The sequence below is a fragment of the Mobula birostris genome, chromosome 2, assembly GCF_030028105.1.
Source record: "Mobula birostris isolate sMobBir1 chromosome 2, sMobBir1.hap1, whole genome shotgun sequence".
Classification (NCBI taxonomy): Eukaryota; Metazoa; Chordata; class Chondrichthyes; order Myliobatiformes; family Myliobatidae; genus Mobula; species Mobula birostris.
In genome coordinates, this window is record NC_092371.1 from 28,447,354 (window position 1) to 28,462,924 (window position 15,571).

A 15,571-nucleotide genomic window follows, 5' to 3' on the forward strand; every position below is an offset into this window, starting at 1 on the left:
TCTGATGAACTGATTTTCACCAGATCAACTGATGATCCCACTGGTGATAGCACAGGACAGTTTACATCTTAGTCCACGTGTATTTTTAACTCCTATATCTCTTTCACCAATCAACTTCGACTGTCAACTCTTTCCTTTAGATGCTTCCCGGCCTGTTGAGTTTTTCCAGCATTTTGTGCGTGTTACCAGAAAGATTTTCTCGCGTGTGGTTGCGAAGACTATAATTTTTCTCTCTTCGGCCACAATGCCGCTTATCTCGCAGCTTTCCGCCCTCACACCGGGAGAAGGAATAAAACGGCTGCTCCTGCTAAAACATTCCAGCGCAGGCCCCAGCGAGATTTGAACTCGCGACCCCTGGTTTACAAGACCAGTGCTCTAACCCCTGAGCTATGGAGCCCATGCGTCAGGTAGCGACGGGACCGGCTTAATAACGTGCTATGCGGCCGACGAATCGTACCACTGGTTGCGGCCAGTGCTGGGCGGACGTCTCGTCCTGACGTCACTGGCCCCGCAGTAAGATGGTGATTGTGCCTGGGTGCCCCGCACAACCATGACGGCCGACGGTTGTCGTAACCGCGCCGCCGGTGCCGGAAGTGACAGCCTGGGCGGCGGTAGCTGCAGCCGGGGTCAGTGGGCAGCGGCGTGAGGAGCGGTTACCATGGGAGCGAGCGGTGAAGAGGGAAGCCCAGCTGACGGCCCGCCCGAATCCGAGGGCCCGAGCACGGTGAGCAGAGCCGGTTTTTAACTGTGCCTTGCCCTCCACAAATGTTCGCGCAGCGCCGTCCGGTCGAACGGCGGTAGCAGCAGCAGCCCGGGGCCCGGGTGCCGGCGAGGGTCGGGGGCCAATGAGGCTGGAGGGGGACCCGGTGGATGGAGGTTATAGGTTTGGCGTAGGAAGCTATCCTGCAGGTGCTTTGCATTCTTTAGAACCTCTACAGGTCGGGAGGAAGCTTCCTAGCCCAGTCCCACCTTCCTACTCTGGGTTTTTGGCCCGGCAGCCCACGGCTCAACAGCTACACCATTTGAACATGATGAGGCTTTCTGCACCCGAGCACCATCTGGGTGACAAAATACCTCCTCTGCTTTCTGCTTTTAAACTCGTGTCCCTGGTTGTTCACTTCTGAGCTAAAGGAAATTGATCTTCCTATGTCCGGGGCCCTGATTCTCCGATTCACTCAAGTCTCCTCTCAGCCTGCGGTATTCCGTAAAAATTAATCCTGCGCATTTTTCCTCATAGCTATAGCGTTCTGGTGCTGGCATTATTCGTGTAAATCACCTCTGCAGCTTCTCCAGTGCAGTCACATCTTTCTTGTTATGTGACCAAAATTGTACAGGTGCTCCCGCTGTCAGGGAGTCCGGTATCGGGGACCTCGAGGTGTTGTAAACCAGTGGCTTGCCTCCTGCGTGTTGTGCTTTTATGTACCTGCAGCGTCTTTCAGCACCTGCAGTTTTGTTTCACTTCTTGAGAGTGGGTGTCGATTTGGCTACAAAGCCAAATGCAGATTAAAGTTTTCTTTTAGTTAAATCGCCAGATGTTGGAAGGTGGTATTCCACAGGAGTTGCTCCCAGACATCTGATTTCATCAGATGGAGTGAGAAGAGTTGTTAGCACAATTTTGAAATGTTCACAGGGCACTGCATTGTGATAAAGCACAGATCTTGACAAGTGGCAGAATAAATCTGCTGGAAATTAATATAAAGTTTTAAATCTGAGTTGGAAAATTAAGGAATGTTGTGATCCGTGAGGAAGATGTGTCTGAGCAGGCTGAAGAACTGGGAGATTTGTGAATACTGGTTACTAAACGTAGCAACACAGTTACGAAATCACGATTAAAAAAAACTTTTTATTTTGAGAGATGTACAAATTAAAAACAGTGAAGTTCTGTTAAAATGTTTCTAACTTTAATTAGGCTGCAATTAGAGTACTGTTCGCAGATGTTGACACTGGAGGATGATGGGCATAGATGTGTTCAAGGGGAGATGAGATGAGAGGAATAGAAGGGCTTACTGATGGAGTTTGATGAAGAAGTTTGAAAGGAAACACACGTGAAGCTAACCATGCATTCAAGACAATGACAGGTAGTGGGAATCTGTAAAAGCAGATAATGCTGGAAATGCTCAGCAAGTTAGGTTGCACCTGTGGCGAGAGTTTACCACAGGAGTGCTGAGTTGAAGTTGTCCAACCAGCCATTATCTCATTAAATGGCAAAGCAGGCTTTTGGCAGGCTTTTGGAAGGCTGGGTGCCCTGATCCTGATTTCTAAGTTTATATCCCTGTACTTCTCTGGTATTATTCCTTTTGCAATGAAGATTGTGGTCAGTGGATCCTTATCTCCATACTTTATTTCTCCCAATATCCCTGGATGCATCCTTAAAAGCTAGATGGTTCTTGTGAGCTCCTAATCTTGTCCGCTTTATATACTACCAGAATTTGCAACCATCTTATTGTGTTAACAGAATCTTCACCGGGTAAAGACAAAGCAAAACTCTTAAGTTGGTTCTTTATTTGTGCTGCTCTTTTCCACCCCAAGATCATTTTAGTTCAGAGTCGGAATCTCATTTGAAGCACTCCATATTATAGTGTTGTTCACTAATCTATTCTCACACTCTCTTCAGTCTTTATTTGTCTTTAGTTGGTCTGAATATTTTGTTTTCTCCTCTGGTTTTGACCAAATGTCTTGGCTGATGTTTGCTATCATCTAGCCCATTGTTTTAATTTCCATAACTTCAGTTATTCAGGTGCTCTGTCTTTAGAATTTGTTCACACTCCTTGTGGGAATGGGGGGGGGCATAAAATCCATACAACGTAACATCGATGTAGTTGGGAATTCATAATAAAGCAGTAAGTTCAGTGGTGGCTCTTTGTGCAGGATATGGTGTGGTGAGCATCTGGGGGTATTGCGTTAAGATGAGCTCATATTGTGAGTCTTTTTTTATATGCTAGAGAGATTGCCTTCAGCTTATTCCAACCATGCAATTCACAATTTAAGATTCCTTTTAGATTTTACCCTGTCTTTCCTCCATTTGTAATTTTGGATTTTATTTGTTTCCTATTTAATTCCATCCCCTCCCCCCCCAACATTCTCCCCACCCTCCCAAGCTCACAACCTACACAAACCCACACAATTCTCCCTGAGACACTGGTCCTTCCAGCCTGATGTCACCACTTTGTCATTCATTCTCCACAAGCCTTCCACCCTAATGTAGACTTCCTGTTCTTTTTATTTCTTCCCTTCAACATCTCTTACCCTGACTTGCTTTTTTAATTTGCAGAATCCATGGAACATCATGATTAAGCACCGCCAAGTTGCCCGAAGGGGTCGGAGATCACAGATGGCAGTGAGGTAAAGCATTTCATTGATCAAAGTGCACATAAGAACACCTCTGTGCTCGGTATCCTGGTCCAGATCTGGTAGGATCAGAAGACCAGTTGGGAAAAGTGAATCCTCAATATATTTGTTTATTGTGTTTGGCACTGGAAGGGGAATATTATTGGATTCTTTTGTCAATGCTTGGACTAAGGCTAATATGAAGACAGGTGAGCAGTAGAAATTGAGAGGTGATCTGAGTGTGGTTTTTGTTTTCCCCACGTAGAGTGTTTAGAATCTGGAACGTGCTGTGGGGTGTGAAGGTGGAGGCAGATACTCTTGGAGCAGTTGATTCTCCATGGCATAGCAGGCTCCAGACTCAGTGCAGCTAAATGGGATTAGTATAGATCCGTCTTTCTCAATTTTTCTGCCCTGGAGAAACCCTTCAAATAATTTTCAGGTCTCAGGGAACCCTTGCGTAAAAATTATTATATCTACAGCTCACGGTATGTTAGCATGATCATTAAGTTGTAGATGTAATAATCTAAAAATAATTGTCAATGCTCCTTTGAGTAGAGAATGAATTTTAGCCAAACTTTATTGAAAAACATGGGTAGTTAAGCCTATCTTGCCTTTCTTGAAATTAATCTTTCTTTGCCTTTCATAAATTTTAAAAACTCATAAGGCAAACATTTTTTTTGTTAAACAACTGGCTTAAGCCAAAATAGGATTTAATTTTTCTGAAGGTAGGCTCAAATAGATTTAATTTAAATACAGGTTTCCCCCGCCATCCAAAGGTAGAGTGTTCCTATGAAACGGTTCGTAAGCTGGAATGTCGTAAAGTGAAGAAGCAATTACCATTTATTTATATGGGAAAAATTTGTGAGCATTCGCAGACCCAAAAATTAACCTACCAAATCATGCCAAATAACACATAAAACCTAAAATAACAGTAACATATAGTAAAAGCAGGAATGATATGATAAATACACAGCCTATATAAAGTAGAAATACTCTTCTACAATCATTGCCGCACTGTTCTCTGTAGCAAAAATCTCACGCAAGCGCTCTCGGCAGAAACACTCTCTCCAGTAACCTTTAAGCTATGAAGCAGTCAAATCATACCAAATAACACAAAAATACACAGCCTATATAAAGTAGAAATAATGTATGTACAGTGTAGTATCACTTACCGGAATTGGGAAGACAGCACCGAGCACACTGATGATGGTGTGTTAGGCTGAGTTGTCAGAGGATGGGGTGGTGCAGTGGTCCCCACCCTCCGGGCCGTGGACTGATACCGATCTGCAAAGCATGCAGTGGTGCAGCGGTAGCCGGGACGCACCCAGCACATCTTTAAGAAAAAAGCTGAAATAAACAAGCTAATTAATTAGGTGCTGCCCGGCACGTAAATGTCGGCCCAGATCAGAGGCAATTGCAGTCAGGTCATCTTCTTCTATATGTTCCTGCCTCGATGTTGAAGGTCGAGGTTCGTTGTCTGCTGTGGCTGATGTGGAAGGCTTGAAAAAAAACAGTATGCTTGACTGCTTAGCCTCGCGCATTTTTCTATCATACAGTTCTTTGTGAGCACTCAAACCATCTTGCAAATATGCCCTAAACTTACATACCCTTTCAAAATTAAAGTCATACTTTTCTGCAATCATTGCAGCAAAAATCTCATGCAGTTTTTCACGTTCAGTTCCTGGACGACTTCACTTTTGGTCCGTTCGCTACTGCATTCAGTTTTGATTGTTATCCTTTCCTCTTCCAATTGCATCAGCTCTTCATCTATCAGTTCTTGGTCATGGGATGCCAAAACCTCTTCAACATCATCTTCGGCACCTTCCACAAGCCAAACTCACTTTGACCTTACTTGGCTTACCATGATCCAAACGCTTAATTATGTCTAGTTTTACGCTAAGTGTAACACCCTTATGAGCTCTTTTAGACTTTTCCGATACCTTAGAACTCATCTTGCAAATGGCTGCTCACAGGCACGTGCTTAAGCAATGCCGGCTAGAATGCAGTTCCGGGGGAGGAGTTTGGCTGCTCGGGGCGCGTGCCGCCTTTTTTCATAACAGTGAAAACACCTTCTGTTAGCGAAAACAGGTAACTAATGTAGGTCTTTTGTAACAGCGAGGTTTCGTAAAGCGAACATTCGAAAAGTGGGGGACACCTGTAGAGGGTGTAAATTGATTTTAATTGATGATATTTACAACATGAAATGTTTTTGACAATGTTGAAGCTGTGTGTTGTGACGTCAGAATTCTGTTTTGCAAGAGAAACAAAACCTCTCATTGAGCCACCCATTGATCGAGCAGATTCCAACACAGTTCCTTCAAGACAGACCTTCTGTTTCCAGATATGAAGACAAATCATTAAATATATCTTTGTCTTGTTTTGGGCAGGTCTTTGCAATAGAGAAAGTTTTCTTGAATTTCACCATCATTAAATGCTACAACATGACATTTATTGGTGAAATCTGTTGACTCATCAACCTGGATAGAGAAGATTTTTTTTTAGTTTATCACACAAGACCTCTTCAGCATCATGTGACACGTCATCAACGCATTAACTTATCATACTGTTTGAGAGTGAAACCTTTTCAATTTCTCATACTGCATCTTGTCCAAGCATTTTACCCACTATAATTTTATGTGCTGGCATCATTAGGTTCTCATCAACTGTGTGACTTTTCCTTTTCTGAGTAATAACTACCGCTAACTAACTTGCTTCCTGATTCATTTCACTGTGACTTTATTAACAAAAGCTTTAATCGGTTTGTTTTGAGATTCCAATAGTCATTTAAAATAATCAGCACTTTTATATGTCATATGGCTGTGATTTGTAGTTAAGTCAATTTTGCTGGAGCCTTTGCTAGGTTGTTTGCCACAGACCAGGCACAATGGAATAGGACAACTTGGATCACCAGTCCATGTAAAGCCCATTGATCAGTAGCCTTTATTATAAAGAGGGAGTTTTTTGTGTCCATTGTTGCATAATAACAAAATGAGAAAACTGCTAAAGATATGAAAACGTCACAATACAATTCACTTCTAACCTACACAATCCACCTTCTGCAACAATTACAACAACAGCAATGGGGCAGGCCAGCAGCAGATTTTAAAAAAATCCTTCTTTAGAATGAAAATTTCCCTCCAATTTTCTCCTACACTGGTAGAGTTTGCTCGCTGCCATAAGTCAGTCAGTGGCATGCAAGGGAAAGTTGAGAGGTAATTCGGAAGAGAGAGACTGACGTCACAGCCCAAATTGGGCGAGTCCATTCAAAGCTCGGAAAACACACTTCACGGCCCTCATCAGCCTACCGTCCTCCCCTCTGTGCAATACACTGCTCACCAATTATCAGCCTACTGTCCTCCCCTCCGTGCAATACAGTGCTCACCAATTATCAGCCTACTGTCCTTCCCTCCGTGTAATACAACACTCACCAATTATCAGCCTACAGTCCTCCCCTCCGTGTAATACAACACTCACCAATTATCAGCCTACCGTCCTCCCCTCCGTGTAATACAACATCACCAATTATCAGCCTACAGTCCTCCCCTCCGTGTAATACAACACCCACCAATTATCAGCCTACTGTCCTCCCCTCCATGTAATACAACACTCTCCAATTATCAGCCTACTGTCCTCCCCTCTGTGTAATACAACACCCACCAATTATCAGCCTACCATCCTCCCCTCCGTGTAATACAACACCCACCAATTATCAGCCTACCGTCCTCCCCTCCGTGTAATACAACACTCTCCAATTATCAGCCTACCGTCCTCCCCTCTGTGTAATACAACACTTTTATTATCAGCCTACTGTTCTCTCCTCCGTGCAATACAACACTCTCCAATTATCAGCCTACCGTCCTCCCCTCAGTGTAATACAACACTCATCAATTATCAGCCTACTGTCCTCCCCTCCATGTAATGCAGTGCTCACCAATTATCAGCCTACCATCCTCCCCTCCGTGCAATACAGCACTCACCATCAGCCTACCGTCCTCCCCTCTGTGCAATACAACACTCTCCAATTATCAGCCTACCATCCTCCCCTCCATGCAATACAACACTCTCCAATTATCAACCTACCGTCCTCCCCTCCGTGCAATACAACACTCACCAATTATCAGCCTACCGTCCTCCCCTCAGTGCAATACAGCACGCATCTGTTGTGTGCCTACCGTCCTCCCCTATCTCATGTCAAAGAATTTTTTATATATTTAGAATTTTTTAAAAAATCATGCTGAAACTCTGGGATGTAGTACAGAGTGAAAATGTTTTACAGGATAGGGGAGGTAATGCTGAGGCTTTATAAGGCATTGGTATGACCGTGCTTTGAGTATTGTGAGCAGTTTTGGGCCCCTTATCTAAGAAAGGACATGCTGGCGTTGGAGCAGGTTCAGAGGAGGTCCACGAGAATGTTTCCAAGGATGAAACTGTTAACATATGAGCAGTCTTTAATGTCTCTGGGCCTATAGTCACTGGAGGTTAGAAGAATGAGGAGGGAACTCATTGAAATCCATTGAATATTGGAAAGCCCAGATAGACTAGATGTAGAGAGGACATTTCCTATATTGGGGACGCCTAGGACCAGAAGTCAAAGCCTCAGAATAGTAGAACGTCCATTTAGAACAGAGATAAGGAAGAACTTTTTTAGCTAGATAGTGGTGAATCTGTGGAATTTATTACTGCAGAGGGCAGTCGTTGGATATATCCAAAGTGGAAGTTGATAGGTTCTTGATTAGTAAGAGAGTCAAAGGTTATGGGGAGCAGGCAGGAAAATTGAGTTGAGAGGGATAACGATCAGGCATGATGGAATGGTGGATCGGGGTTGATGGGCCAAATGGCCTAATCCTGCTCCTATGTATTATGATCTTATGATAGAGGAAGGTGTTAGTGGTGTTTTCTGAGGAGTTAATATATGTTAATGAGATGGATGGGTATACAGGGCACAATTTCAAAATTTGCAGATGATGTAAAGTGCAGCTGTGCATTGAGTTGCAGAAAAAAATAATAAATTTCAAAGCGATATTAACGGTCTGAGTAAAATGGGCAGAGAGGTGGCAGATGAAAGTTAATGGTGAGAAAGGTGACATATTATATTTTGTCAGGAAGAATAAGAAGAGCTATATAAATGAGAAGATATAAATCCAAAAGTATTAAAAGAATGAAGAGATCAGGATTTAATGTGCAAAGTTTATTGAAAATAAGGTAGGTTGAGAAAGTGGTTAAAATGTATTTGACATACTGGGCTATACAGATAAAGGCACAGGACTGATGCAGTGCCTCTACTTGGAATGTCAATAATTCCCCCCCCCCCACTTCCCACAGATGCTGTTTGACCTAGTGAGTTCCTCCAGCAATGTGTTTTTTTTTGCTCCCAATTCTGGCATCCGAACCTTTTAAAAGAAAAACCTTTATAAAACACTGGTTTTCCACAGCTGTGTCGTGTTCTGGTGCCAGTTTAAGAAAGTGTTCTGTGTACATACATCTACTGATGCCTCTGGACACATCTTCAGTGATGTTCCTGGAATCATCGGGTGCTTCGAGTCTTTCAACATCATACAGCCTCCTCCAGGTGACCCAGCCGGGGCTGATCAGACTCCAGCTTGTGTCCAGGTGGCTAGCTACTTATGACTCCATGGCTCCCCTCTTTTGAAGCCCCCTCTGCTGCATCGGTGGTACTGCGGATGGCTCTCCTCTTCCTCTCTCCCTCGATGCCCAGATTGCTGAAGGCTCTGGCTAAGGAACGGGCTGCGAATCCCCTGTAACCAACGTCCACTGGGAGACACCTCGCTCTCCATCCAGCCTGCCAACATTGGCTGACCAGTCCTGCGTACTTGGAGAGCTTCCTTTCAAAGGCCTCTAGGGATGATGCTAAAGAGATCACTTGAATGGTTTCAGGGATGATGGACTTTAGTTATTTAGATAGGCTGAAGAAGCTGTTATCAAGTATGTGTAGTGATTTGAAAGAAGTATTTAAAATTGTAATGATATGTATAGGGAGAAATCATGCTCATTAGTTAAGAACTAGGGGGATTAGCAAAAGTGAAATAAGAATTTCTTCACACAGCGGGTTGTTAGGTTCTGGAATGTATTGCCATATGTAGTGGTGGAGACTCTCAGCAAGCATTCAGAAATAAGCTGGATAGATAATCTGAACTGAAGTAACTTGCAGAACTTTCGGTAGGTCATAGAGTGGGGATAGCTGCGCTGGTATTACTCAGAAGCATCAAATGGTCTCCTGTGGTATAAGGATTCTGTGATTCTATAATGATATACCTCCTCATTCTGGACAAGCTTGGGAAAATCGATGCTTGACAAGGGGGTCCTCCCTCTTTTTTTTGTCTGCGCTTTTATGGCTATTTAGACACTTGTTCACATACTGAATTGTAAAATTTTAGCATTCTTCTCCACTCCATTTCCTGCTGTGTTTAAAATTAAATCTGAACTCATTCATTTTCAGAAGATAAAAACAAAAGAATATCTGAACTTCCTCAGTCATTTTATTAAAACATGTAGGTTCTCAATTGCAAACTTGTAAGTATATTTAATCTCTACTTGGTGTAATGTCTTTTTTTAAATTGTAGGATGTTACCAATTTTTGTTTTGGTTTGCGACAAAACAACTTTGTGTTGACTTATTAGGAAATGCTCATATTGTTTAAGATTGTAGATAGCACAGAATGATGAGAGCTTGTATATTCAGATGAAGAGCATGAGAAATTGAAGTACAGCTAGACCATCTGGCCTCTGAAGCTTTTTCTACCATTTGGTAAAATTACGAGTGATCAAATTGTTAGCCTAAGTTCCATTTTCTTGGCTCAACTTCCCAGTAGTCCAAAAATCTGTCCCCGTTTTGAATATAGTCAATAAACTGGAATCCACAGCTCCCTGAGGTAGAGACCTTCAAAGGTTCACTACACTCAGAAAATGAATTCCCTCTCGTCTTAGTCATAAGTGGGCGTCCTTTTTATCTTAAGTCTATGCTCCCTAGTTTGAGATTTCTCCACCTGGGAAAACATCTTCCCAGTATTTATCCTCTCAAGCCCTCTCAGAATTGTATATATTTCAATAAGATCAACTCTCATCAATTTAAACATTACAGCATTTGAGAATCAGATTATCTGTCTTGTATGATGTAAAGTTTGTTATGTAGCAGTAGAACAGTGCAAAGACTTAAAATTATTAAAATTTACTAAATAAAAAATGCAAAAGGGGGATAATGTGGTGTTTTGGGTTCATGGACTGTTCAGAAATCTGATGACAGAGTGAATGAGAAGCGCCTCTCTCTTGGATTTCCTCCTTGGACAATTCCAGGCATCAGTATAGTTCCCAAAACAACAAAATCCTTTCTTTAGTATAGAGCCCAAATGGATGCACTTGTCAAAGTCCTGAAGACCTGTACTAAAACTCCCTGAATACGCTACCCGATCCCTCCACACTTGCAGTATGATTCTGTAACATTTGATGGGAACCTTGGTTGTGGTGTGAGCAAAAGAGTCTGTTTCATACATCCAGCGCTTGCAGTGGGGATGAAATGCCACATATATAGGTTATCAGTGGTTGATTCCCTGAATTGACTATGTTGAATTGACTGTTAAAAGACATTATCGCCCTCTAAAAAGATATCATATCAGTCTGTCTCCTTTCTTTAGTTTCACCAATCCAAACATATCCATGGATCTGTTGCGAGCTGTTCTGCAGCCTCACATTAATGAGGAGATCCGTGGCGTAATCAATAAGTACACCAAGGTAAGCTGACTGAAGCTAGTGGGTGAGTGAAACACTGTCCTGGGTAGGTTGGTAGTTCAAGCAATGAAAATTTATTTTGGCAATGTAGCATCCTTGATAAGATCAGTATTTATTGGCCATCCTTACCAACCTTTGACTAAGTAGTAGTGTGTCACATCTGGAATTGCTACAATCTACATGCTGAAGGAATTCCCATTGTGTTGTTGGGAAGAGAATTCCTGGAACAAACAAAAGGTGGAGAATGTAAGAATTAGTTATGTATAATAATCCATACAGTTTGTAATGTAACAAAATGGGAACAGTTATCTGACAATTGAACAGGAAAAGCTGGAATTCTAAAATTAAAATAAAAGTGCTAGAATCAGCTACGGAAAAGAACTAGTTAATATCTTGGGTCAAAAGCCTTTCTTCAAAACTGTTCAGGTGAAAGGTCATCAATCTAAAACATTAACTTGCTTTCTGTCCCTACTGAATAGTTATGGAATTGTGTGTAAGTATTGAACAGTGATGTTAACTTGATCAAGTTGTAGCCTGATGTGAAAAGGTGAAACTTTGGAGTTACCAACACTCTAGATCAAGGCTGGCCCAATTTCAGAGGAATGAAATGGTGATTACATTACCAGCTTGGTTAAACACTTTGGCTACAAGTAGGTCAGAAGCTGGGTTTCCTGTGTGATGATTCATTTCTTGATTTCCCCGAAGCTTTTGTCTGTATTGCTAGATCTAAACTATCAAATTACCATATTGTAGCATTACAATTAGTAGATTTAGTAAACATAACATCAGGTATTTAAAAATATGCTGACTGAATTTTTTCCATACCAAGGCTGTGACTTTGTTGACCTATGGCTGATGCCACTTACTTGTGCTATACTGCTTGACACTGTCAGCTACTGCATTTTTAATTCTGTTCTCCAGGAAATATTAATTACTGTGCTTGTTTTGATGACAATCCATATAATGTAATGAATAATCATTCATAGGAGGTTATGTCATAAGGAAATATGGAAACTCCCAATAATGGAAACAGCTCGACATCTATCCTGCCATGCCATTTTATGATTTTTAAGATGCTCTTTGGTCTTCTAAATTCTAAATACAGGTCCAGTTTCCATATCCAGTGCTCATGATAGGGGAACCCTTTTTCCCCAGGAACTGGCTGAGTGAGACTCTCTTAAATTGCCTCCATTTTTTTACCAAAATGTATGCCCTCACATTCTATGACATTGTAGACTACCTACCTCCTCCTTGTCACTCGCTGTTGATTATCACTTTTCTGACTCTTCACGTTCCTGTTATTCAGTCTCCCACTCAGCCTTCTGTTGCCCACAGAATTCAACACATTATACAGTATACTGTTTTTCTTCTAAACCCTTAGTATGTGCTGTAAATAGCTGTAGGCCCCACTGCCAACCTGAAGATGGATTTGAAGCAGAGATTGACAGTACCAAGGGAGCAAACTTAATATCCTGTGTACAGGCACAAGATATCTCTGTAACTTCAATTGTTCATAAGTCAGAAGTGAACAAAAACAGCATGTAAGCAAGAATCATAAAAAATGTCTGTGATGGGAGAATGAGCAGGCATGGGAAGAATGGCCACCAGCCAGCTTTACTGATTCAAGTTAATTGCCATTGGACCATACATCTGAATACAGCCAAATGAAGCAGCTGTCGTCTGGGACCAAGGTGCCACACACTGTATCAACAGTCACACACAGCACATAGCAGAAAAAACATGTATTCACAAAAAAAGATAGCTGAAATCCCCGAGTGTCATGGCCTGTAGATTGATAATGCATGGATGTTGTTTCGAAGCCACATTTCTGCAAGAACAATCCCACGGTAGTCCTCATCAAAAGCTAGTGCAGCAAGTGAGTCTGCTTGGTGCTCCAAGCTCTGCTCACCTTGATTGTTGCTTGGGGGAGGTGGGGACCAGGAAGAGAAGACGCTCAGAGATGCTCCCTAACAACAGGAATTCTGCAGCACACATAAAAGTTGCTGGTGAACACAGCAGGCCAGGCAGCATCTCAAGGACGAGGTGCAGTCGACGTTTCAGTCCGAGACCCTTCGTCAGGACTAACTGAAGGAAGAGTGTGTAAGGGATTTGAAAGTTGGAGGGGGAGGGGAAATCCAAATGTTAGGAGAAGACAGGAGGGGGAGGGATAGAGCCAAGAGCTGGACAGGTGATTGGCAAAAGGGATACGGGAGGATCATGGGATGGGAGGTCCGGGAAGAAAGACAAGGGGGGGGGACCCAGAGGATGAGCAAGGGGTATATTCAGAGGGACAGAGGGAGAAAAAGGAGAGTGAGAGAAAGAATGTGTGTATAAAAATAAGTAACAGATGGGGTACGAGGGGGAGGTGGGGCATTAGCAGAAGTTAGAGAAATCGATGTTCATGCCATCAGGTTGGAGGCTACCCAGACGGAATATAAGGTGTTGTTCCTCCAACCTGAGTGTGGCTTCATCTTCACAGTAGGGGAGGCCGTGGATAGACATGTCAGAATGGGAATGGGACGTGGAATTAAAATGTGTGGCCACTGGGAGATCCTGCTTTCTCTGGCGGACAGAGCGTAGGTGTTCAGCAAAGCGGTCTCCCAGTCTGCGTCGGGTCTTGCCAATATATAAAAGGCCACATGCTAACGGCTTGCTAACGGGATCCCACCACTAAGCACATCTTTCCCTCCCCCCCCCCCCCCCGCATTCCGCAGGGATTGCTCCCTACGCGACTCCCTTGTCCATTCGTCCCCCCCATCCCTCCCCACTGATCTCCCTCCTGGCACTTATCCGTGTAAGCGGAACAAGTGCTACACATGCCCTTACACTTCCTCCCTTACCACCATTCAGGGCCCTAAACAGTCCTTCCAGGTGAGGCAACACTTCACCTGTGAGTCGACTGGGGTGATATACTGCGTCCGGTGCTCCCGATGTGGCCTTTTATATATTGGCGAGACCCGACGCAGACTGGGAGACCGCTTTGCTGAACACCTACGCTCTGTCCGCCAGAGAAAGCAGGATCTCCCAGTGGCCACACATTTTAATTCCACGTCCCATTCCCATTCTGACATGTCTATCCACTGCCTTCTCTACTGTAAAGATGAAGCCACACTCAGGTTGGAGGAACAACACCTTATATTCTGTCTGGGTAGCCTCCAACCTGATGGCATGAACATCGACTTCTCTAACTTCCGCTAATGCCCCACCTCCCCCTCGTACCCCATCTGTTACTTATTTTTATACACACATTCTTTCTCTCACTCTCCTTTTTCTCCCTCTGTCCCTCTGAATATACCCCTTGCCCATCCTCTGGGTCCCCCTCCCCCCCTTGTCTTTCTTCCCGGACCTCCTGTCCCATGATCCTCTCGTATCCCTTTTGCCTATCACCTGTCCAGCTCTTGGCTCTATCCCTCCCCCTCCTGTCTTCTCCTATCATTTTGGATCTCCCCCTCCTCCTCCAACTTTCAAATCCCTTATCACTCTTCCTTCAGTTAGTCCTGACGAAGGGTCCCGGCCTGAAACATCGACTGCACCTCTTCCTAGAGATGCTGCCTGGCCTGCTGCGTTCACCAGCAACTTTTATGTGTGTTGCAGAGATGCTCCTTGTTTGTTTGTTTGGAGTCTGTTGGTCCTGATTAAATCTATTTTCAGTTTTTCCAGAAGGCTGCATGGAATGTGAAGGAGAATATTGGTGAAGATGTAGACCCTGAGCAGCTGGTGCAAGAGACCTGTAAAAACTGTTTGGAACAGGTAGGAGAAATGGTAGCAGGGAGACAGTGAGTGAATGGATCAAATGGCCCTAGATGGGGTGTATGGTGCCCTGTCCTTCCATAGGATGTGATGTACCCAAGTTGCACTTTCCAACACACAAAATGCAACATTGATTACCACAAGAAAATCTTTGCTTGTAGAATGATATGTTCATATTAGAGAATGCATATTTTTAGCTATGTTATTTAACAATAGAGTTCAGAAATATTTTTTGCCCTACTTAAACATATAGTGATGACCCTTACTAAGAATGACATACTGGGCTGTAGTGTGCTGGCCCAGACCCTTACTTAGGAGCAGCAGCCGTGGTCTGTACATGTTCTAATGTGCGTGGCTGGATGTGGGTCACTTATCTCCGATTCTCCAGTGATTTGATCAGCTCAGTGCTAGCCTCAAGCCCACAGTAAAACTGCAGTTACGGCGTACATTTTTAACAAATGTTTTAAATAACTTACGTCAATTTGAACATGAATAAATAGGGCTTTCAGGAATGGTTGAACAGCAATAGTTATTTAGCTTCAGCTCTCCTTGCTGTGCTTGTCATTTCATTGAAGGACAGTTCCAGCGTCCTAGTAAAACATACCAACAAGCAAAAGAATAAACTTTTGAAGCTTCAAATAAATATAAGCAATCATACTGTTTAGATTAGGTAAGCAATAAAAGAAAGAAACATTGATTTGTAAAAGGAACAGCAAAAAATGGGTTTTGGGTGGAGATTTTTAATAAGTTTA

At 43.1% G+C, this 15,571-nt stretch overlaps 1 protein-coding gene and 1 non-coding gene across 2 annotated transcripts in view; one reads left to right on the plus strand and one right to left on the minus strand.

Moving 5' to 3' along the window:
- Nucleotides 1–324: 324 nt before the first annotated feature.
- trnat-ugu (transfer RNA threonine (anticodon UGU)) lies at nt 325–397 on the minus strand. Its single transcript has one exon. It is a non-coding gene; the product is annotated as a tRNA-Thr (tRNA).
- Nucleotides 398–503: 106 nt separating this feature from the next.
- LOC140185724 (deoxynucleotidyltransferase terminal-interacting protein 1) overlaps nt 504–15,571 on the plus strand; it is a 36,622-nt gene continuing 21,554 nt past the window's right edge. The window contains exons 1-4 of the mRNA XM_072239305.1: nt 504–724; nt 3,272–3,342; nt 10,976–11,072; nt 14,721–14,819. Coding sequence (XP_072095406.1) covers nt 659–724; nt 3,272–3,342; nt 10,976–11,072; nt 14,721–14,819 — 333 coding nt within the window. The 5' untranslated portion in view covers nt 504–658. The remainder of the gene's footprint in view (nt 725–3,271; nt 3,343–10,975; nt 11,073–14,720; nt 14,820–15,571) is intronic.